General features: G+C 45.8%; 1 protein-coding gene across 1 annotated transcript in view; it reads right to left on the reverse strand.

Moving 5' to 3' along the window:
* CACNA1E (calcium voltage-gated channel subunit alpha1 E) overlaps positions 1-25,251 on the reverse strand; it is a 503,244-nt gene that overhangs the window by 46,699 nt on the left and 431,294 nt on the right. The window contains exons 25-35 of the mRNA XM_055233511.2: positions 23,077-23,236; positions 21,859-21,988; positions 21,120-21,179; positions 20,294-20,400; positions 9,123-9,134; positions 7,357-7,453; positions 4,218-4,378; positions 3,527-3,664; positions 2,499-2,700; positions 1,506-1,670; positions 749-859 (exon numbers count right to left, since the gene is read on the reverse strand). Coding sequence (XP_055089486.1) covers positions 749-859; positions 1,506-1,670; positions 2,499-2,700; positions 3,527-3,664; positions 4,218-4,378; positions 7,357-7,453; positions 9,123-9,134; positions 20,294-20,400; positions 21,120-21,179; positions 21,859-21,988; positions 23,077-23,236 — 1,343 coding nt within the window. The remainder of the gene's footprint in view (positions 1-748; positions 860-1,505; positions 1,671-2,498; positions 2,701-3,526; positions 3,665-4,217; positions 4,379-7,356; positions 7,454-9,122; positions 9,135-20,293; positions 20,401-21,119; positions 21,180-21,858; positions 21,989-23,076; positions 23,237-25,251) is intronic.

A 25,251-nucleotide genomic window follows, 5' to 3' on the forward strand; every position in this document is an offset into this window, starting at 1 on the left:
TATAGGACACTGAAGCAAAGGGCTAGGTTTTCTTAACACTCTTGAGAACAGATGCAAGAATTTGCCCAACAATTATAATTATTAATAGTAGTTGAGGAGAAGAAAAAAGAGGGCTCATGGCAGAAAAATTCATCATCCCCAAACCTCCTCAAACTTAATTCCAGAATCCGTCCCCTTGCACTCCACACACACACACACACACACACACACACACACACACACACACACACCCCTTAAAGGTCATTAGCCTTTATAGGCATAAGTAATAAACACCTATTTTCTTTGGCAGAAATTACTCTTCATGTTACTAATGGCAGAAGGACTAATAGGTAAAATCTATTATTTGCTATGTTTGAGGCTAAGAGAGATAGGTATTTTCCCATTTGTGTTATAAAACTGTTATACCTTTTACCAGTAAATAAGCACTCGAAGTTTATTAGTCCAATCTTTGGCTTCCTCGTTCATCTACACATAAATTGCAGTTCTAGTAAACTCAATGATGGCCACCTCTGGACTGCTGACAGAATTTCACAGGACCAGGCTGATGGCTGTGGCTTCCTTTGCCCTTTCTCCCAGCTTTCTCACACATCATCTTGTCTCTACAGCAGTTTACTGAGCAGTCAAAACGAGCCCACATCTAGGTGGGTGATTTCTGGAATAGCAGTAACTACCTCCCCTTCAACAAAGACTGAGAAGGCACCCAACAGAAAGAGACAAGCCCAGTGCTTGGAAGGATTCAGCAACATACCAAAAAGCCAAAAGCGATGACCTTCAGGACGCATTCCAGGGAAAACACCATGGTGAAGGCGATATTCAGGTACTTCAGGGCCAGCTCATAGGTACAGGGAGCAGAGTAATACTGCCAGGAAGAAAAAAGAAGAGAGAAAGAATCACAGCCTTAAGGTAAGAGGGGGAATACATGTTACCGAGGTTGGCCATCTCTCATTCCTGCCCCGTGGGACACTCTGGTGTGTGCTACAGGAGGAGAGATGGACTTCGAGTGCTGGAGAGGAGAACCACATATTCTACCCAACAAAACAAAGGAAAACACAGACCCACGCCCCACCAGACTTAAGAGCAAAAGAGCCAGTCTTCCTAGAGATGAGGGTGGGCAGGGAAGAAACATTTTCTAGAGTTAGTTACTGGAGTTAGTCGTTTAGTATTAAATAGGATGAGCCTCTCTGAATACTCCAAGGCTCCTTTAGACCCCGTGATGATGGATCTCTGTCTCCTGATTTTTCCACCCTTGTCTGAAGCTGCCTCCCATTGCCATCTCAGGTCTTGGGAACCCCTGGATGGCTACTATAGTCTGCACTGCATTTTGCTCAGTGGACCCCCAAAGCCCCAGAGGTTGGGTTATTGAACAAAATAAGATCACAAAAGGATTCAATGATGGAAAAGTAGGTAAAGCAGTGATGGGCTGGGATGTTGGGGTGTCTTCCCACTTGCCCTGGGAGGGAACCATCGCTGGGGCTCAGTCGGCTCTTGTGCCTCTCTCCTCTCACCTTCATCATCAGCACGACAGTATTCAAGGCGATCATGGCCATAATGGTGTACTCAAAGGACGGAGACACCACAAAGTGCCACACGCGGTACTGGAAGGTGTGCCTGTTCTGCGGCATGTAGCGGGTGAGAGGTTTGGCACTGATGGCGAAGTCGATGCATGCCCTCTGCAAGAAAGTCATGGTTATTAGCACAAGTTCAAATCCCCTAGATCTACCATGGCAGGCTCTGTTCCATGGTCAGAAGAGGAGGACGGTGAATGGGAAAAAGGGCAGGGCTGGGCAAGTAAAGATGGCAACTGGGGTCACTTGGACAAAACTATAGACAAGGCATCACCTTAAAGGAGTACACAAAACTGTAGGTGTTGTCACATGGAGTAGAGACTTCATGGTTATTAAAAAAGTCCTTTACACAGCATGTGGCTGAGCTATTTAGGCAGGAAGTTTCCTTGATGTCCTTAGTCAAAAGTAAAGATCTACCTACCTATGTATTTCTACAGCACTTTATGTTGCATTTCTCTTACAGTCCCTAACAGTTTCTAGTTCAGTTCCATCGGGGGGAAAAAAAAAAAAGAAAGAAAAAAAAGAAATTTCAAAAAAAGCTTTTGAAACCTTACAATGTGCCAGAACTATGCTTGTTGCTGGAAAAGCTGCGAAAGACACATTCCCTGCCCTTATAGCAAATACATGGCATGGACGGTCACAGTCAGATAAGCAGATATCTGAAGTTATCATTGTTTTCTAGACTATGTGCACACAAAGGTAAAGACTGCATGTTAAACATCTTACATATCTTCCAGATCTCTGTGCCTCATATGTGGGCCTTAAACAGTGCTTAGAAAATGTTTATTTAATGGCTGAATAATTACTTTTCCCATCTTCTCTCTACAATTCTTAATCAAGTTAAGAAAATGCAGTCCTCCTTTCTTACATTGCTGGCCCAAGAATCCTTTCTGGAGCGCCTGCTGCTCCCCACTTTAGACCAATTGTTGTTACCTCGTTCTTCTCCAGGCTGCACTCCTCCATCATCTTATCCCCTTGCTCCTGGAAGGTGATGATGATGAGAGCCACAAAGATATTGACAAAGAAGAAAGGAAAGACCACAAAGTAGACCACATAAAAGATAGACATCTCCATGCGGTTGCTGCGGCTTGGGCCTCGGTCTTCCTCTGTCACATCTACAGAGTGCTGCAGAACTCTGTGGGGACAGAATGAGAGGGCACAGATAGTGGATGAAAGTCTTGGCTTCGTTAGGAAATGTGCCACCTATTATAATTTTTTATCTGACTTCTTTGACTTTGCAGATCCTCCATTTTTTTGAGTCCAAACCCAAGTTGTCATATCCTGCTATCAACAATCCACTTCTCTTTCTAGCCTCCGTTCCATCACGCACTCAACTCCTAAGCAACAGAGGGACATCGTTTCATAGTTTAGGTTGTCATGTTCAATACAAAGAGACTCCCAGATTCCCATTTAACATTTTGCTGCCAAGTAGAACCTGCTGCCACCAGAAAGTGGTGTCTTAGTCATTGCTAAGTCTCTGAAAAATTAGCTTTCAGCTATGGGCAGCATAAGACCTGCATTCTGTGGTCTTCCTCATGATCACAGGAAGTGCCTTTGGGTTTTGCCAACTCATTCTTAACCCCCAATCCTCAGGCTTTCAGGTGCTGGGCCCCCCTGTTGGATAAATCTGTCTATAACAGCTCTCAGGAACTCTCCTTATGGGTACAGGGCTGTTCAAAACTCGTTTGTTCCATAGAAGTCAGATGGCTCAACTTGACTCCTCAATAATTGGCTAAAACATTAAAAGTTCCAAATATTTTCCCGATTTGCTCACCCAGTTCTCCATTTTTGCCTGAAGAATTTTCATTCTTCCTCTTTTCTGCCTGTGTCACCTTCTCAAAACCCCTTAATTTCCCTGATACAATAACAAAGGGCGAGCTTTGTTCATCTTGAGTCAGCTTCTCAAGGCAACCAGGGGTCCTATCACAGCCACAGACAAGCATGCCAACTCAATCACTCACTGAGGCCATCCTTCCCCTGTGGAGACGGTGAAGAGGGTCAGCAGGGCCCAGATAATGTTGTCGTAGTGGAATTCATGGCGCTTCCATTCCCGGCCCTTCACCTCCATCTTGTTTTTCTCATGGTCTACATAGTTGCCTCTAAAACCAGAGCAGAAAAGAAAGAGAGCCTCCTCACTATAGCTCATGGAAGAGTCAGCACATTCTACAGGCCACAATAATGTGGGGGTAATAATGATCATTATACACGTGTAAGGCAAAACGAATTTTATTAAAGGAAGGTATTTTTACCATGGAGCAAAAATGGGATTTGGTGCCCAATAGATACAGGAGTAAATCCTAACCCTTTCACTACTGGCTGTGTAACCTTGAGCAACTTGCTTAAACTTTCTGAGTCTTACCTTCCACTTGTATAATAAGCAAATAAAACTCATTTCAATAGCTCGTTATAGAGGTTTGAAATGAAAACTCGAGTGTAAAATGTCATGGTACGAGACATTGTACACTCAAGTTTTCATGTCTGACACAAAAGAGGCGTTCAATAAAAAGTTTATTGATCCCGTTTTGTCTTTTTGCTGAAAGAAGAGCGGAGATGGGTAAGATAGAAAGGATGGAGGGTGGACCTGTGGGGGTGGAGTGGGCTCATCAGGACATGCTTCAGCAAAATCAAGTGGAATGCACTGGTGGCACTTACATGCACTCCTTCTCTGTGTCCTTGGAACTGTCCGTGCAATAAAAGAACTTTCCCTTGAAGAGCTGAACTGCGATGACAGCAAAGATGAACATGAAGAGCTTGTAAACAATGAGTATGTTAAAGACATTCTTCAGGGAGGTCACTACGCAGTCGAAGACGGCCTGTGGACAGAGCAAACAGCCCTGCTGTGTGAACCCTGTGATGGTCTGCACACTTGCCTAGAGCCGAGCTGGGCCATACCACCACCACCCAGCCCCACCAAGAAATTGTCCCAGGAGAGAATTTCCTGCTAAGAGGTGAGGTGGTGCTCATGAGATTAAGGGCTGGCTTCTAAGCTGGTTATGACTGCAAGGACCTACCACCTGGGATGGGAACACATGTTCTGAAACTGAATGTAGACCCAACGCAGTAGAAATCAGATGATATCAAGCAAGGAATGCGGTCCTCTGTGTGATCCTGGTACGGGTACTCCACTTAGTGTGAAGCATAGAAGTGTATAGCTGGAAGGGATATTTGAGATCATTTAGCCCATTTTAGTCTTTAAATAGCTTGTGCTTTATTTGGTGACATTCTTAGATTTGATTTATATACTGATTATGTATTGTTTTCTCCTTACCTTTCTAAAAGGATCAGGTAATAATACACTATCATCTTTGTTCATTTCACTAATATTTCATAGCAAGTTCATACATTTATGATTATATTCAGCACTTCATGTAAATGTTCTCTAGTGAAGGTGGCTGCATTTGGGATGAAGACCGATAGAAGTAATGTGGGAAAGACCAATACACACCTTCTCTTAGAGATGGAGAGGCTGGGTAGATAGAACTGGGGACTTACACTTCAGTTAAAAGGTGACAGACCTCCAGAGACCTCCACTCTAGGCCCTAAGCTGTGAGGAGTTACATGGGAATTCAACACATTGCAGGCCATTTTTAGGTTATTTTCTAGGTTTTTAGGTTTAGCTCACAGAACAATCTAGCCCCACGGTGGTGCTGCATTTGTGCAGTTGCTTCTTTGCAGCACTGGGTGAAGCACTGCTGGTTTAATTAGTTCAACACTGCGGGAAATGTGAGTGACAGGCAGCCTTGTGGAATCATCAGAGCCACCTACGTCTCTCTCAGGTTGTGGAGCTGCAGAGCGAGGAACTAGCCCTTTCTAATTTAACAGAATTAAGCCAGGTTGCAGGGTGCTTTCTCTGGCCTATTAACTAATCTCATCAAGCTTGTCTGCACTCTCCTTGAGGCCCACTGAATCCTGCCCTGCAGGATCACTGACAATACTGATAAGGGTCAGGGCCCCAGGCAGCCTGGCCACACTCTGCGTGTGAGGCAGAACCCAATGAGCATTTATGGGCAGGAAGGTGGTAAGAAACAGCTGACATTGTGAGAAGTGCTTCCTCCAGCGGGGAAGGCAGGGTAGCCAGGGAGGACAGCAGTTGGCCAGGCCACTTCCTTGGGAGCATGGGTGTCTCTCTCTGGGAACCCATGCGGTGTGCCAGGGCCCTGGGTTCTGAAAGGTAGCCAGGTTTCAGTCACACCTGGGCCTCTCAGAAGTGACTTTTCTTCTGTTTCATAAACCTAGTTAGTTTTGCCTCCTCTCTGCAGAGCTAAATGGCTGAAAGCGAAGCAGGGCTATGAGGCCTGAAGGAGGTCTGGGGAAGGGGTGGGCAAAGAGCATCAGAGGTGATGAGAATTCAATAGGAAGTGGGAATTGAGAAGCAAGGGAGAGCCACGTGCACAAGAGCCCTCCCCAAGCTGTGTCCTCCGGGGCAGGCTTGGGAGAGCAGGCCCAGGCATTCCAGAGGAACTGTTGAGTTTTCTAACAGGGACCACTCACGTCAGTTCATTTTCTCCACACCACAGATGTATGAGTTACAATGTGTCCTCATTTCCCATGTGAAAGAAAGTCAAAGAATAAGTAATTTGCCCTGGGTCATATAGCTCCTAAGTCCTAGAGCTGAGCCTCGACACTCAAGTGGGTTCTTTTTCATGTTGACAGGGGTTCTCAAACTATACTATATTCTAAGAAGTATGGTTTAGGAGGCGCACTCCAAGCCCCTCCCACAGGGAGTCTGGCTTTGTTGTGTTGCGGTTATCAGCAATCTGGATTTTAAGAAGTACCCAGGTGATCCTGATGCAGGTGGCCTATGACCCACACCTTGAGAAGCACTGCATGATTCCATTTGATGCTGAAGTTAGGGAATTGAGTCTGCCTGCTGGAAAGTATTCTGGTGTAGCCCCTGAAGATGGGGCTTGACTGGCTGTGTGGCCTGAGCAGCAGAAAGACTTTGGGGCTGGAAACCAGGAGCTCTGGTCCTCTCCCTGGCAGTGGCTTGCTATCATTCACAGGAATTCAGGGAGAAAGAAATTTCCTCCCATGGAACCTCAGCTTCCATTAACAGCAAAGTATGCGGGGTGGGGCAGGTGGGTTCAACAGGCTAGCAGAATTGTGTGATAGAGCACAGGAAGCTTTCCTGAGAGGCAGGGAGAATCACGGAAGATGGAGCCCCAGGGGAGTTGAGCAGGGAGAGTATTAGACAAGGAGAAATCTGGGTAAGATACCTAGTAAAGGTCCTGGCAATAGGAAGAACTTAATTCACGTCAGCTCACTTCCCATTTCTTCTCTGCCTCTGCAGAGAAGACTGCATGTCCTTGGACAAGTTACTGACCTATCTGTGCCTCAAAATTATGAAGGGTAGGGCTAGAAGAGCCTCTTCTCCTCTTGAGTTATAAGAAAAAGAAAATGTCCCAGGATACTTGGCCTTAAAAAATATGCAGACCAGAACACACAGAGGGATCTGGCTGCTTCCATTCTGGTGTTCTGGGTCTGCACTGGGGACATAGGAGGCCCCAGGACAAAGCCACACAGGATTCCCTCTTAGATGACATATCACACCGGAGAGAAGATACCATCTGGTGTGAACTAAAAAGGAAAAGCTTTCTTATAGATTTCTTGGGATGTTGGTTACTTTCCTTTGAAACCAAGACCTTTAGCTCAGGCAGATGAAAAGAACTTCAGTATCCATGTGAGAAAAAGGAATATACCCAGAACAAATTCTCCAAAGGCAGGCCAGCCATGGCTAAAGAGAGAAGATGGGAGAAGGGGATTTGATGGGAACAAACTCTGCAAACACTACCTTGAGCTTGGGCAAGCGCTTGATGGTTTTCAGTGGCCTTAGAACTCGGAGCACCCGCAGAGACTTGATGGTCTTGATGTCCCGTCCTTTGTTGGTTCTGCAGGGGAGAGGCCCCAAGGGAATCATATGGAATGGGGGAGAAATAAAAATGACATTCAAACTATGGCATTAGTAACAACAGGCTAAAAGGGGAGAGATGTATGGGAGAGATGGAGGCAAGAAGCCAGAAACTGAGTCAGATTTGACTCCAGGGACATCCTACGAAAAATGCTTCAGGAATATTCTCAAATCACTTCCCAGTGTGCACGCATGAACACACATCCACATGCATAAACACCCACACATGCACGTACACACTCATATATACACACACAGAGGAACATACAGGCACAAAGAGGCATCCATGCACATATGTTAATAAACACTTCCTTCCCCAACTTCCGGTCTAATGCTGATTACCACAGTGGCACAACGAAAACAGAAGACACCTCAACTAGGGAACGTGAGCAGTAGCCCACTTCAGATCCCTACTGTGCCTAATCCAGTGCTTGTCAAATGATAGGTTCTCAAATGATATTCGCTGAATTGATGAAACCACAGTTGAGGGCAAGTCTCCTCAGGGCACTTGACTTAATCTCGGTTTGTCACCGCTGCACAGTTCATTAGTGCAGGAGAGAGCAAGGTGAGGCAGGGTGGCAGACATGACACTCTCGCTGGGCCACGTATTCCAGAGAAAGCATGTCATGCAGGCTTCTAGCCAGGACCTTGGCTCACACCCCAGTACCTCTGTGTGGCTGGCTGTTCCCACAGTCCCTTCCACTGCAGATGGTGTGCACCTAGCACAGGCTGCAGAGAGCCACTCAATCGGAGGAGGCCCAAACTGCTGGCCCAGCCTACCTTTATCCTGGTCTTACAGCTAATGATCCTCCCTATTCAGCCTCTTAGAAATGTTTACTCCTAATAGTGACAGTATGTTTCTCTTTTTATTTTTAGGAATAAAATGAACAAATAAACTTGCATTTCTCTTTCTTCTCTGTTCATCCCCTGAGATATTTGCATTCAATTCAAATAGTTGTCATTTATAAAACACACAAATGGTGGAAAACAAGACTCCAAATAGTGGAGTCAGGCTCTGTCTCTTTCTTCATGTTGACCCAGATTACTCTTACCCCAACAACCTGAAGAAATGGGGTCCAGAACATCAGGTGGGAACTGCAAGGCTTCTGGCTGCTTTCCCCCCGACCTTCCTGCAATATCTACCCCCCACCCCACACCCCTGACAGGGAGCTAAAAGTCCATCTATTCTTTCACAGAAAGCGAGGCCAAAAGATATTTAATCGAATTCAAGGAATGCTGACTTTGCCCAGAATGTTTATTTTAAGACTCTCTTAATGATTATAGGCCATGACCTACAAGTCACTTTTATTCAATCCTAGATCTGAATATAAATAATCCAAAAGCATTGCACTGATATGGTCTTTAGCATCCAGAGACTTTGGCATATTTTACAAACTATTTCACTGCATTAGGCTCATCTGTCTACATACCTAAAAGAGGCAACATATGAGCCGAATACATATCCGAACCAATAAGAATGACCATTTCCCAAGAAGGCTTGGTGACTCCTAATTTTGACCCCTTGGATATAAATAAAAACTGACCACTCTTTTCTCAGTGCATGGGCCCCTCCCCTCCCAACCATACTTTCTCACCCCTCCAACTCATTCCTTGTATCATTTACTTCAAAGATAATCGAACATATTTACCCCAAAGCGTTCCTATGGAGGATCCAATCAGAGAGCAGTAGAAAATCAAAATAAAACAAAACAAAAAATGGGGTTGGGGTAGAGAGAAGAAAGACAGTCAGAACACTTCAGGGAGAAAAGAGAACCTTACAATGATAGGGAATCAGAGCAGCACAGGCCCAGGGGACCCCACCCACAGCCTTGGCACTTAGAGTGTCCACACCTTTGTGAAAGGAAGGGCCAGAACACCATTTGCTCCATGGCCATTGTCCCAGCCTGCAGGGGCGAAGGCCCTTTGCCAGCACAAGTGACAATTCTACGTAGACTTCTGGGTATTGTGCGTTATTTCCATGGAGTCTTGTTTAACTGCAGTTTTCTAAGTGCAGGCATTTACTTTCATTTCCTATGCAGTCTTCAGACAAACTCTGTTTCCAGTGAATTTATAAGAAACCAGGCTGCAGGAACTATGCCCACTCTGGGCCAGAAATTCTCTCACACACTGGCATAGTTATGCTTATAAAGGGTTTCATCTAAAGAGGGACACGCAACCACTCAGAGAGAGACTCACTGATGTCTCTTAGAAGCTCAGAGGAGCAACACCATTAAACCAACTTGAAATAAGGGAGGGAGGCATTTGTCTGTCAAGATCACGATGTCACACCAAAGTTTGCCTTTTGATAAATTAAATGACCACCAGTCCATTGTGAGCATACTGTGCAGCTTGAAGGTGAAAAATCATCCCAGTTCTACTGGTGAGGCATTTAAAATAAGTCAGGGCATAAATATCTTCATGACAGAAATAATGACAACTTCTAAATTTTTTGAATATTTATTTATTCTGGACCAGACTCTGTGCTAAGCAATTTTAATGCAAATCTTTATTTAAACCTCCTAACTTTAGCACATAGGAATCACTATCCCCATTTCACAGAAGAGATTCAGAGAGGTTGAGTGCCCAACATCAGTTGGAAGAGGCGGGACATGAACCCAAGGATGTATGATGATCAAAGCTCTTACTCTTAACCACTAAGGCTCTGCATCAGCAGGTTTTAGTTCAAGGTTCTGTCAAACAGCACAGTGAATTTCTGAGCTGGAGGAGATCCCTGAAATCCACCCAACTGCAAAGGAAACTGAGGCCCCAGAAGGAAGTGCCTTGCCTAAGATCATTCACTGAGTGAGTTTAGAAACACAGGTGAACCTGCATCTCATGATTCCCTATCCTGGCCTGCTGCTAAGAAGAAGTGCTCATAATTCAGGTTTTGGTTCTTAGTTGGACATTGTGATGAAGGTTACTTTTTTTCTTTCCTATTTTTTTGCCAATGCATGGCAAACCTATGTTCTACTACCGTATGTCACAAGCGAAGACTTCTAATGGTCATTTTACTCAACAAATGATCCCATATTCAAAATTAAATTAATTTTCACTATAAATGCCAAATGAATGATGACTTGGGAATTAGACCCAAGGCCTTATAAACCTTAAATCCTTAATGTGATAACCTCTAAGTGTTCAGAGGACAGAAATATCTTCCCCAGCATCTTCTCACATATAAGACAGGGCATATGGTAGGTCAGCCAAACACATCTTTATTCATTCATATACCAAGCATCTGTGGAGTCCTTAATATATGTCAGGCACTGTTCTGCATACTGGATACACAGTTGTGAACAAATGAGGTTGCCAACCTTTTGAAACTTACCTAGTCTAGTAGGGAAGACAGACCTCAAGTAAACAAGCACATAAATAAAAGTATAACTGCAAGCTGCCATAGGAAAAATGAAATCAATTAAAAAATTTACCAAAATAACTACATAGGTTTCCCTTTCCCCAGGCTACATTTGTCTTAAGGAAGAACCAAGGGATAATCTTTCATATCTCTAAGATGTAGGAATAGGGTGGGAGATCAATATATGGGCAGGTGATCTAGGATCACACACCCCAAGCTTCTGCCTTCTGCTTAGCTCAAGTCCTTATCTTGGAGACCTTTCTATCCTGCAGCATCTGAAAAGGTTCTCAGAGGTCATGCTCATAGACATGCATCTTCTGCAGGAGGGCCCAATATCTCCTGCTCCTCCCACACACCTGGATAAAGGATATAATTTGCTCTCTTGAATTAATTTCCCCCCAGAATCCTAGTAAAACATCATGGTATAATTCATTGTATTACCACATATATCGCATAATGCATGTTATAATGCAAACTCACCATTGTCCCTTGTTTTGGAAAACAGGGTTCCTTAATGGTACACTCTAATCTTAACAGCTGAATGTGGCTGCCAAACCACTGGGGGGCTATTTGTCACATCCTAACTCCCACAGGTCTGAGCCAGGGATAGCAATCAGACACAGGCCAAAAGTAAAGTAAAAATAAAAAAAAACTAGCCATTGCTCTATGCATCTTTCCTCAGGTCTCTTACTGCAGAGGAGCCATTGAAAAGCTATGAATTGGAATGGCTGCAGAAAAATATGCTTTCATCCTCAGTTTTGTTAACAGGGGCAAGATTTAACTGATTTTAAAATTGCCATTTGAAATGAAGAGTACTGAATAACAAAGCCCCGGAGTCAAGAAAAGCCTCAACAATTTAGTCCCATTAGTTAAAATATAATTTACACATGAACTAGGCCAAAGTACTGCTCCCAAATCCACACATACAAGTGATTTAAGCCATTATCAAAGCCAACAAGATCGCAAGGAAGACATTTCGCCAAACTAAAAGGATGAGCTCTCCAAGTACCTTAATTGAGGCACATTGTTTTGGAAATAATTCACGTGCATTTTACAAATCATTTAAATGTAATTGTTCGATAACACTTTGCTAGTCTCTGCTATTAAATTATAATCAGATGTTTTTACACTGCCTCATTAATAAAATTTCTATCAGTTTCAAAAATTGACTCTAATGTTAAAATCTAAGGACAATTCTACACACTAGAATGCACTGGTCTCACTTTAATTGGGACTCAATTGGGCCACCCATTTTACCATTTATTTTCTATTTATTTGGTAAGTTCCTGGCTGCTCTCCAGCAAAAAAAGATGACACAGATTTTTCTTGTTTCATCAGTAAAAGACGAGAATTTTCCAGCTCAATTGTCAAGCTGCCCTCCAGATCTTTCATGTGTAATTACTCATCATTCAATGTAATCCTGCTCTTCACTTCCCAGTCCCATCTTCTCAAAGGATATGCTCTCAAGTTGATTTCTGCCAGGAACTGATTGTCCTCCCATGAGGGCAGAGCAGGGACACCAGGTCCTAAAGAACCCTTCTGTCCTTTAAGTGCCATGGCCTTCTGCCCTCCCCCATGTGCGGGGAATAGCTCAGGGATCTGAAGGAATCTCTTGCCTCAGGGAAAGGCCAGGCTTGCAGGAGTGAAAGGTAGATGGAGGGGTCACGCTGTGAGGAGCCTCGAGTGTCTCACTAATGTGTCTGGACTATTATTTGGTAGGAAATAATAACTATCATTTATTATACAATTACTAAGTGCTTGGCACTATAGCAGACATTAAATACATTTTACCTTATTTAATGCTTATAGGACCAAAATATTATTTTGAATCCCCATTTACAGATGAAGAAGCAGAGGTTCAAAGTTAAGGCAGTTAATAATAGTGCTGGGATTCAGGCCTAAATGTGCCTGACTCTGAAACCTATGCTCTTATTTGTGATGTTAGAGTGCCTTTCAAATGGGAACCACTGGAGGGTTTTAACCAAAGAAGGAAACAGGACCAGTACTTCTTGATCTCAAATACTAAGCTACCACACTCCCTGTAATCAGTTTAGGGTCTATGAGGGTTCCTAGGAAAAAAAAGTTACAGATGAAACATCAAGATGGACAAGTTCAGGGATGACCTTCTCCATCTACCCATAGGTCTTGTCTGTCACCAGGTAGAGACAGAAGGGTCTGTAGGTTGAGGAAAGATCTATACCAAGCCACTGCTCTTAGCTTACAGGGGTTAATTGCTTGGAGCTAACTAGAACATGATGTGTAGAAGGGCACTTAACATAATGCAGACAACACTGAACACCAAGGTTGCTCAAGAACTGGCTTTGCTACTTACTAGTCAAATGAGTCAGACTAGTCAAACCTCAGGCAATCCACTTCTCAACTATAAAACAGGACTGTTCAGTGATAAATAAAATAAAGAGTGTGAAAGCACTTTAAAAATTCTAAAGACCCATGGGGAAGTTTCCCCTTTTGCACTGGCAGTACCTGTCTCTCTAGGATCTGCAGATAAGGATATGTTCATCTGCTTCTGTGAAAATTTTAAATTTACCACTTTGACCTTGTCACTGCTTAGCGGCTGCCATTTGGGGTTTATTTTTCCTCGTGGTCCATGCCTCAGCATTTCTTGGGGTCACCCTCAAACCCTCAATCCATTGTTACTCTGCCATCTTTCTTTGTCATGTGACCAGAGCACTAGCTCTATGCTAAGTGGTGCATAAGCCTTTCCCTCTTGCACATGGACCTCAATGAGCTCCTCATACACACTCCTGAGAGACTTTTGCAAGCTTCCTCCTTTGCTATACACAGCACCATACTCCAACTGGCAGGTGTTTTTGTCTAAACACTGAGAAGCAGCAGAAGAGCATCTATCTGTCTCCTAGCAGTTTTATTATTCAATCTGGTGAACACTGGACTTAGTTGTCTCTTTTGTCTTATTCTAAACATACCCAAAGACACCTCATCTGCTGATCTTTCTAAGAAGGCCTTGGAGCTGGCGGAAGTCCACCCAATACACTTGTCCCACTGAAGACTGATTTGAAATGCTAGGCTGTGCCCCTGTTCATGTGGATTAGGAAGGTGGCTGGCATGATCTGTGTTGATGGTCCCCAAGTCCCATTACGAAGTCTTCCGACTCAAGTTACTCTAAAATCTACTTTTAAATCTGGAGGGCACTATGAGGAGTTTCCACTAATCCAGCAGTACTGGGCTCTTCCCATGGTTGTGAAGGCTCACAGGGTGCATTTTATATCTGGGTCTGGTTGGTTGTTGGTTACCGTGTGGATGGGGCAGTGTTCCCTGATTGGATCATTTCATTTTGCTTGGGTCTGTGGCCATGGGCTGAGATCCCATTTACAACCAACCATCTCCCAATTTCATGCTGTTGATTAAAAAAAAAAAAAAATACTTGGGTGTTCACATCCATTGCCTCCATAAGATAAAGGTCTCAAAGTGAATATTCTACAGGCAGTTCCTCGGCAGTACCAACGTCACATGCAGCAGACAACACATTTTCCAGCGTTCACTAAAAAATATGCATGCTGAGACTTAATGCCAAGAGTAGGTAGACTGAGGACTTATCTCCTTTTAGACACTCACTCCCTCCGTGTGGCTGCCACTTTGTCCCTCCTTACTCTCTCCCAAACTCCATTTTCAAGGCAGCTATGATATAGTAGTAGGCACCTCAAAAGTCCATGGGCATTGATCATCTTTAGTGTCCTTGTCTGGGCACAAAAATCAGATGTAGTCATTCTTGAGGGGACTTTTAAACTGGAGTCTTAGGGAACAACATCCTCCTATCTGCTTACAGTTGGAAATTTCCAATTCCTTTTCAGCTGGCCTCCTAAATCCACAGTTAATGGGCTACTTGACGGCTAAATTTAATTTTAATCCTTCGTTGTCTTCCACAGAACAGGGGAACTGGATGGCCTGTCTGGCTCAGTGGTAAATGGGTCTTCTTTGCGTGAAGCAGGACTTCGTCCACTTTTCTTGCCTCCAAGATTAATGTGCAGTCACTGCTTCCTTTGGGAGACTCCCCTTTCAGTTTGAAAAGAGGGAAGTTCTGTCAAGAAAGAAGTCCCATAGGCAATGCTGGAGGTTTGAGGGGACTGCCTCAGACACAGGCAGGTAGTGAAGAATAGGAGAAAGAAACAGCCAGGTTTAGGGTGAAATGTTTGTCTGTTGGTTTCTATGCTGTGCTGAGCGTGAGTGCGTATGAGCATTTTGGTGCTGAACAGCCACCTCTTTCTTACATGTGCACATTCTCACCTTCTACAACACAAAATCCCACAAGCAAATCCAGAACCAGAGGACCATATTCTCAAACTCCAAGCCTTAAACAATACTCCCATCTCAGTCTCCCGACTCGTTGGGGTTACAGGCGTGAGCCACCACGCCCAGCTCCCAGAGGAACATATTATGTGGCTCCTTAGGATCCTTCCAAATCTAAAATTGTCCATGCCTGTGTATATAACTCTGCTGCTACGGCTAATGCTGAATGCATTCAATGGACCTTATCCATCTCAGTGACTAGGGCAGAGTGTCAAGTGTCAGGAAAGTGACATACTTCAATGAAAAGAATGTAATAAAAGCTAATGTGGGAACTCCAGTTCCTTCTGGCATCAAGAGGCAGATTGACTCATGTTTTTCGTTTCTGGCTAAGGACTGAATAACGAAAGGCCAAGTGTGGCTGTGAGCCAAATCTCCTGAGTGCCAGGGACCTCACCCCATGCCCTGCTACAACAGCAAATGGCAATGGGAAGCTTTGGCGTCAGCCGCCGGACAGCCTGTGTAACTGACTGATGCACAGGCCATGGTAAATTCCGAGGTGCTGGAGGAGATGGGAGCAACATTGCTAGTTATTTTTCTATTAAACCATCTGTGCTGACGAGCAATTATAAGCTATGAGATGACTACCTAGAATCCAATCCAGGAGAGCTCACCTGCTCATGTGAATCGAGCTAGTCAAGTAACGTGTCGTAGAGCAGTGGAAATGGAGAGGATGAGGGTCCTGGGTTGGAGTGCAGGTGTCACACACAGAAAGACACACATGCGCAGGTGTTCTGGTCCTCTCCTACATTTCTCCAGAGATGCTGTCCCTGCCCACCTGTTTGCCCAAGTCACTTCACTAAACATGAAACACATGAAACATGAGGGTTCTGTGAGGTTCACGAATGTAATCTGTGTAGTGGTTGCGTGACCTCCCTACAAGGCAGCTGACTTTGGTTGGGGAACAGCGTCCCCCAAAGCAGGGGAATGTGCCTCATGTGCAGATCCCCAGAAATGCCAAGGCTGTAACCATCTTTGCCTTCCCTGCAGGAGGCTGGGAAGCAGCAGCGATGGCAACAGGGTGTGTGGAAACTAGACAAAGCGGTTTCTGGTCCTTTCACATAAAATCACACAAAAGAATCCCTCTTCTTTGGAAAGAAAAAGATAAAAGAGCAAGGTTTCATAGATTCAGCCACTCACCAGACTTTTCTTGAAACCTCAAAGTACAGAAGACACAGCTCTGGACATTTATAGTCAGCAAACACTCTGTCTCCATGTGGCCCAGAAAGTGGGTGTTGTGAGGGCAGCGGAATAATGAAGCCCTGAACCCAACCTTTGCCAAAACTCTGCCCACCTCCCTGCAGGGACGCTGGGCTTAAGGAAGGAGACCTGAGTGTTCTTATAAATGCCTTATAATGTAAAAGTGAATTGGAAAGAACAGAAAAGTTGCAATGTGGGTATCTTTCCATTTATTTTTTTATCCACTGCTCTGCCCACACTTAAAATAAATCCAAGAAGAAAAATAAATAAATGAAAAAATCCCCTTCCCTTCCTCCTCAAAAGTCAATAAAGTTCCCCAATGGAATTTCCCAGGTTTACATTATAAACGCTCCCTTAACTTGATGTATGCAGCTGTGGAGAACAGTCTTCTCTTCAGCCACTGCATAAACATATATGCTTGTAGAAAACATACATGGTGGCAGGCACACGCCTCGGCAGGAGGGCTCAGGGGACACCGCAGCTTTCTTTGAGAATTCAGCTAGAGGTCATTCCCCTCACTTGGTGAGGGGCTTTGCTCCTGGGAGTTGGGCCAGGGTCTGAGAAGGCTCTGGCTGGGTGGTGGAAGGAATGCCATGTCAGCCCCGGTTTCTGAGGAGCCACAGAAAGATGCTACCATGGCAATCACCAAGAGTAGCTCAAGTCTATTAAGCAATAGGCTTCACAGAAGCCTCCTCAGTAAGTCACGGTTCAATTTCAGGAAGGACAGAAAGAGACTGGGACAGGAATAAGCTATTTGAATGGTGGACATTATGGGGCAAATATATGGGATATGATAATGAAAGTTGTAAACACAAGGAGAGAGATACTTGACAAGCCTGCAGATAACCCCACGTTTGGCTTTCTGCTGGCTTGAGCCCCTGACCATGAGGAATATAGGCTCAGTGACTTCTTTCACTCTCTGCCCCAGGCCAGGCCCTCTCTCTGCTGGCAGGTGGGACTCTGGCTAACTCCATCAAAGTCATAGGAGAGCTGAATTCTCTGGTACCATTAATGAGGAAAGGAACAGGGCAGAGTTAGAAAGCATGGGTGCATGAGTGAGAGAAAGCATTACCTGGACCTCGCTCGGCAAATGTGATGAAGGCCAAAGGAGGGGGAGTGGGAGCCTGCTCCACGAGCGGAGAAAGGGGAGAGGGAATGGGCATGGCAAGCTTGGGAAGTTGAAGGCAAAAGAGAAAATGGATGGAGAAGTGTGAGCAAGTATCATCTATGTTTCAGAGAAAACGAAGAGAGAGTTCAAGAAGTGATATGACTAAAAGCAAGTGATGGATCATAACTCTCAATCCATCACATAAGTGTGGACCCCAGAACGAGGGGGTTCCTGGGGGCCCCTGCACTGTACCTGGTCTGAGGAGCAACAGAGAGGCTTCAGCTCCGGGGCTGTTAAGGCTTCCCCTGCCACCAGCACCAAAGCCACCACCACGTTTCAAAGGGCACAAAGAAAGAACAAGACAGATGACAGCTCTACCACACATCATCACTGCTCTGGGTCTCAGGAGAGATGTCTGGACTGTGGACAATGGGCAGGCATGCAGGAGCTTCCTCTAAAACACACCTCCTCCCACACTGGCACCAACACGCCAGCCTGGTTACGAGGCACACAGGCACAGGCGAGGGGGGTGTGTACGTATAAAACAACTAGGTCTTGGGCCAGCCTGCACACATGTATCTGTATACATTGTGCATCAATACGTACTTGCTCCTATATTTGGATTTCATGATGTGATAAGAGAATGGAAGGATGAGGAGGGGAATTAACATGTATTGATTGTTCACACTACATCAGGCCCCATCCTAAGCACTTTACACACATTATTTTATCTGCATTTCAGAGATGAGAACTGAGGTTAGGAGGGTTAATATTTTGTTGTGTGGCTCAAGGACACAAAGCTGGAAAGTAGAGGGGCTGGGATTCAAACAAGGGCCCGTCTGGTTCCACAGCCCAACCTTTCCTGCCACTCTGTCCTGTTATGCCAGTGGGCTCTGTTCTTCCTAAAGATGGGGTGGGTTCTTTCCTATATGCTTCTATCTCCTTGTCCTTTATACTTCAAAGAGAGACACATGATTTTTAGAGATCAAAATAAGAAGAACGATACAGTGAATAATCTATGCAAATGAATTAGTAAAATGAAAAGGGAACTTGACCTTTTAAAAACCTAAGGATAATATTTATCTCTAACAAAAAACGTGGGTCTCCTTAGGGCAAAGGCAGACTTTAATCCATCTTTCCAAGAAGATGGAAGAGGAGCTGGAAGTCCCTCTGATGGAGCCAGAGCTGCCTTTCCTTTCATTGCACCATGAGAATCCAGACAGGGCCCAGATGCTTGAGAAAATACCCCATGCTTCTGTAAAATTTCCTCAAGAACAGTCCAGCCACATGTGACAGAAAGCTTTCTTTTTGTGGGGGGCAGAGGTGACTGCACGCAATGGAATTAACATGTGCACAAGGGGACAAGGGACACTGGAGTTACCTTGATCACCAGCCCATTTTAGGGTCACAAACTATGCTCAATGTGGTTTGCTTTTGAAGGGTCTCTCATGGCTGAGGGAGCAGTGGACACAGTCCACTTCCAGGGTCTGGAAGATCCTACACTCCTAGCACAGCTGAGAGTGTACCTTGTACCTCTCCTTAAGACAGAGAGCCCTCCACTATTCCCATCCCCACCAGGCCACTTGAGAAACATCTCGTAATTTTTATCCCACCTATTTTTCTGCCAGAAACGATAAGAGACAGAAGCTGACAGTGCTTGAAGAGAAGCTTGGGGAGAAGCACTGTCAGCTTCCCTGTCTTTCTAAACATTTAGAAGGGCAAACCCTTCCAAGGGTGATCTCTTTCTAAACACTTGGAAGGGCAAACCCTTGGAGGGAAAACGACTCAGAAGGGTAAACGTATGAAGATACTGTGTTCCTTCTGCAGCTGCCATCAATGACAGCAGCTCCTGAAAGCTCTCCTGCCTCACTACACAGTGTAGCTAGCCTTGCTTAGACTAAAGATGAGGCTTCCACTTGTACTCAGAGAGACTTGAGGGATGGCTCTGAGAATTCTGTTGTGCTTCCTGGAAGAGGCTGAAGCTGCTCAGGGTGAACAAGGTACAGACAGAGCCCCGAGGCTGTCATTCATCCTACTGAGGCACTCTACACACTGGGTTAGGAAAAAGGCCCTGAATGCATCCCATTTCCTAGTTAAACCCAGGAGGGCTAGAAGAGCCCTTTCCTTGGCTAGATTCCACAGGAAATGTCAGAATGTGATTGAAAACTGGCTAGAGCTGGATCTATGTGCAGGGAAAAAAAATCCCACAAATATAATGAACACGATTTAGTTGGCTGAATGGTTTAAGACTGTTTTCCTAGGTATGTTGTCAAGGAAAGTTTGGAAAGCCTTTCCTTTTGGAGATTAAACATATTATTAGGTTTGTGCAAAAGCATGGTTCTTGCATCCCTGGAAGAGCTCTCGTTTATACCTGCTATGAACAGAAAACCTCACCATGCCTAGGATTCTGTGATCCTCAACTTTGCTCTACCCTCTGCATCTTTCTTTCAAGCTGCTTCCTTGATTGACACACTCAAGAAAGAAAGGGCCCATAAGCTGTTCCTGGGTCCATTGCTGAATGCATGGAAGCACTGTCCACACTGTGAGTGCCGGCCCATGCTTACTTGTCTCCAGGAAAGGAATTCCCAGGGCCTCTGACTTCTTCCTCCTGACACTCCCTACTCCTGCTTCCCCCATTCTGCCACTCAGGTCACGTGAGCTGGAGCTGCAAGGCGCTCAGGAGCGCTGCTGGGGGCGACTGGGGAGCAGATTTCCAGGGGGGGGCATTTTTTGGCATCACCCTGCATGTTGCATTTCTGGAAAGGGCTTCAAATCAACTGGAGTCTCCAGGAAGAGGGGAAGGAAGGGAAGCAAATAAGAAAAGAGTCACTTACGCCAGAGCAAAGGCCACCAATGCACCAACGACCACCACAAAGTCCAGGATGTTCCACAGGTCTCGGAAGTAGGACCCATCCTGCAGGATCAAGCCTTGGTCTATCATCTGCAGAAGGATATGAACAGCCACAGTGAGCCAAGAAAGTGTGGGCAACACTTGACCTGAGCTCTGTTCATCGTGGCAGTACCCCCACTGCCACTATCTCCACAACCAACCCTATGCTAGGACCTGGAGAATGAGAGGTTAGGTCCAGCAGGCTTTCTCCACATAACTGACTCCTGAGGCCCCCATCTCATAGTCACCTAGGGTTCACTAGACTCTTTGGTTGTCACAGAACCCTGCCACACTCCTCCTTTCATTTATGGCTCAGAGCACTGGGCATTGCCACATATGCACAGATGGGTAAAATCCTGGATGGATGAGGCTGGGAACAAGACAGACTATGGAGTGTTGTGGTGGCTGGGACTAGATGAAGCCCAGGAAGACTCATCTCTACCTAGCCCTTTGCCTTGGCACACACCCAGGCTCAGCCAAGACAAGCAATGGGGAGGGGAGTGCAGCCCCCAAGCCTGTCTGCACATCTGTTGCCTGCCTCCTACTTGGGCCATGTCCACAGGCCTGCACCAGCACAAACATATCCATGCAGCCATGTCTTGCTGAGACAGATTTCTTCAGGGTTCTGAGGCCAGAAAGGGGTGGCAGAAGCTCTACTGAGGGCTGCCATTGGCTGGTAGGTGGTAACACTGAGGAAGGGCTCTAGCCTAAGGAGCAGACAGGTGATCCATCTAAACCCAAGAGCCCAAGTTTTCTCTAGAAGTTTTTACCTTTATAACCATCTCAAAGGTGAACACGCCAGTGAACACATAGTCAAAATACCTCAGGACCTGAAAGACACATATGGCGGAAGGAAATGACCATGTGTGGCCAACAGGCTACTACATGAGCTCCCACCTGCCAGGACACATGCACTCGTGCACGCCCACCCTGGCCCTCACCCACTGCACCCTCAGAACAAAGGCTTGGAATTAGAGCCACTAGCTGGACTGAGGGAGAAATGCCAGAAGAAGGGGCATGGGCCCTGCTGGAGCCATGTGACCCAGTGGCCACTCCTAGGCTGCTCCCTCTCGTTGGCCAGAACTTAGCTTTTTGGGTCTGAATTGCCCACATACCTGTCCCTTAGTTCAGGCTCGGGACCTGAAATCCTTGTCAGCTCCTGTCCTCCTCACGTCCCTCATGTCTCCTGACATATACCCGTGGGACCCCAGGAGAGGCCTTGGCCCCCTGTGGTGGAGCTGCAGCTGCCAGCTTCACACACACCATCCATGACCCTATATTAGACCCACATCCAAATCCATGGGTGGCTGCAGAGCCTTGTAGTGTGTTGGGCTGAGAAGGGGCTTGTCTGGGAATGGTTCATACTTCGCCCTGAGGAACAGGAGTGGGCAATTTCCAACCCTTGCTCATTTACAGGAACCTTGCTGCCATCTCGGTTCACCTCCAGTACTGGGATGGGGTGAGCACCAGAGCACTATGGAGACTGGCACATGGCCCCTGTGTACCCACTTTGTTGCGCTCCGAGTTGGTCAGGACGGGGTCCTCTGCTGCCAGGGCGATGCTGCTGGCTGCGATCACCAGGAGGATGCACATCTCAAAGTAGCGCAGGTTCACGATGTAGTGGCAGGCCCTCCGGATCCTGCGGATAGTGGGCACGGCTAAGCTGGCCCACTCCCCACCATGCCCATGCCCTTACTCCTCACTCCCACATACACATATCGGCCCTTTCCAGACAGCCAGGCCCTTGCCAAAGGAAGCCGCCAGGGAGAGCAATTTAATTTCTCAGCCACCACCCTTGATTTAAAGCCCCAGTGGAGGAAAGTAATCAGATTGGTTAGAGGCTGCAACACGCAAGCCAAGATACATTATCCGCAGACACGTCTGAGCCATGGGGAGCAGCCAGCATCAGCCTACCAACTCAGGGCAGCTGCATAGCACCCTCTGCTGTATCTCGATGTCTACTCTCCCACTGTAAGGAAACTGGGACATCCCAAGGAAATTACAAAGAACCAAGAAACATAAAAAGAGATCTTGATTCTAAAATTCCTGACGAAAGCAGTAATGAGTTTTCATGAGCCCCAGGTTATTCTGGTCAAAGTAACTGTATTCTATATTCTGCATTCCAGCCATGGATGGCTCACATGCCTTAACCCAGGTTGCTCCCTTCCCAGAGCCCTGCTGGAATGCTCTTCCCAAATTCCATCTTTCCTGAGTCTAACCTTCCAGACTCCGCTCTGTCACCCCCGCTTCATGTCCTTGCCTCTGCTCTGAGTAGCATGCTCAGAGCAGACCATTTCAAAACTCCACATGTAGAGCAGTGTGACCAAAACTCTCAACTCCAACAGGTGATCTGGTCATTCTAGGCTCCACATTCTTGGCTCTATCCACTTCTGGAATATTTGGTGGCACAATCTCAGGTAGATTTCCTTCCTCCCTCCAAGCTACCTACTGACCACAGACTGGTAAAGAGTTCCTTTCCAATGACATTTCTCATGCTCTCCTGTCTGATGTTACTCTTTCAGCTATGGGCAAGTTCAGAGGCTGACTAACTTACCAACCCACCTCACTTAGGGGGAACCCCAGATGCTCAATGTCTGGCCATGCTCCACCAGGAAGGCTTATGAAGATGGCTGGGCCCCCATCCTTCCTCTCCCCTTCACCCTGCCCTGCCTCACACCTGGCCGTTTATCCTAGCACTAAAGAGGGAGCAACGTGAGGGTGGCTTACGGGTTGGTGGTGCTAAAGATGAACATTGAGCTGTGGGGCACCATGGCTTTGCCTGTCTCACGCTTCTCCTTCTTCTGCTTCTTCTTCTCCACCTCCTCCTCATCCTCTCTGATCTCTGCCTCCTTCAAGGGACTGGCTTCTCCATCCGTCTTGTTGCTAACTGCAAGAGGAACACGTTGAAATCTTCAGAAACCATGCGGCATGTGAAAATGGCACCATTTGTGTTTAGTTGGGGATGAAAGGGGAGGAGGAGAAACGGCTCCAGGGATGTCCCTAATAAGGTGCCCTGCAGGCACTGGGGGTATTTACTACCTGACATTGAGTTAAACTCCTCTTCTCTTCTTATTTTTACCCTCCCCAAATGTTATGAGAAATAACCTTCTATGTCATATAAATGACTATGATCATGTTTCCCCTTTTAAGGCTGAACTTTTACAGTCTGATAAACAACATGGTGTTTCTGTTATAAAATTCACAAGGTTTAGATTTTATATCTAAACTCTGGATTCTTTGTACATACTCACTGAATTTTCCCATCAGTATACCCTCAGTGGCACGTATTATTACTCCCATGATACAGATGGGAAAACTAAAGTTCTGGCAATTTAAGTACCTTTTCTAAGGTCATACAGCTAGTTTGGGTTCCCTATTCAAAATCCTATAGCCTTTCAGTGAATCACCCTGCAAACGAAGATTTCAAGAAATCATGACTCTGTTTGCAGCAGGCTTTCTGGCTGTGCTTTTTTCGGCCATGATTAATGTAGAAATGAGAATGCAATATTCATGTGAGTATAGGTCCATGACTGCATCCCAGGATTGGGAGGACAAAGGAGCCAGAGGTCGAGGGGAGCTCTCAGCTGCTGCTCTGTTTCCATACTTAAGACATGGTGTAGGTTAAACTGGCAGGAGCCTGAAGCTGTCACAGTAGGGAAAGGGCCCCAGTCACCCTCGCCCACTGCTCCCTGCTCATTGAATGACTCCACCCTGGAACCATGTGTCAGCAGTGGACCTCGGTGGTCCTGGCCCATGCCTGGGCCTCCTAAAGAGTAAGTCACAAGAAGTATCCAAAAGCCTTCCTATCACATGCTTTTACCTATGACCAAGACCAAAGACTAGCTCTGGAATTACAACAGAGGGAGAGTAAAGCTTTCTTTATGTTCTTTCTCATAAAAGAAGGCCCCAAACACTTCTTATGTATTAAAGCAAACAAACACCAAAAGAGCTGTGGGTCTGGGATCTGAGACATGCCTAAGTCAACTGAAGCACGCACTGGACATGGGAGAATGCACTTCTGAAGCAGTAGTGGCACGTTGACTATAGAGAACATGTGGAAATGGAGAGGGAGCCATGGAAGAAAGAAAAACAGGGAGGGGAAAGATTGTCATGTGAAAGAGTAAATACAGAAAAAGTAGAGGAAAACAGCAAGGCTGGAACCCTGTGGTCACAATTCAGTGATCGCGGGGCAGCAGGTGGGATTAATGCAGGGAGAGCATGAGGCCAGAGCAGGGATGGGGTATGGGGTCAGAGCAAGGATAGGGTGTGGAATTCATAATGCAGGGATGAGGTGTGGGGTCAGGGCAGGGATGGGGTATGGGGTCAGGGCAAGGATAAGGGGTAGGATGAATACAGGGATGGTATGTAGGGTCAGGGCAGGGGTGGGGAAGTGCTTTTTTTTTTTGCTGTGTTTCCCTTTAGGACATCATTGATTAACATTTGTTGCCTAAGGGAACTGTGATGGGGAGAACTTGTGGCTAAAAGCTCCTAGGAGAAAAAGAGTTGATAAGAGCAATAGAATCATATAAAATATTAGTACAGGGAAAGGCCTCAGAGATCATCTAGTACAATGCTCTCACTTTACAGATGACAAACTGAGGCCTCAAGAGATGCAGAGGTTTTTCCAAGATCACTCAGTGAACACAGCCATGGTCCACTCCATCAAAGCCTCCCTAACTTGCTGGGGCAGCAGAGCACCTGGGAGACCCCAGACAACACCATCAAATATTCTTACGCCGAAGCAAACAGCTGAATATCTAACTGGGCACAAAGTCACGAGTGATCACTCTGAAGACTCGAGGGTGGTCACAGGAACAAGCTTGGGGAAATTTTATGGGAAAAATTTAAGATGAAGAGAACGCTAGCTTATTTTTGTTCTGCACACTGGGGGAAAACTGCCAC

Source organism: Symphalangus syndactylus, chromosome 19 (genome assembly GCF_028878055.3).
Source record: "Symphalangus syndactylus isolate Jambi chromosome 19, NHGRI_mSymSyn1-v2.1_pri, whole genome shotgun sequence".
Taxonomy (NCBI): Eukaryota; Metazoa; Chordata; class Mammalia; order Primates; family Hylobatidae; genus Symphalangus; species Symphalangus syndactylus.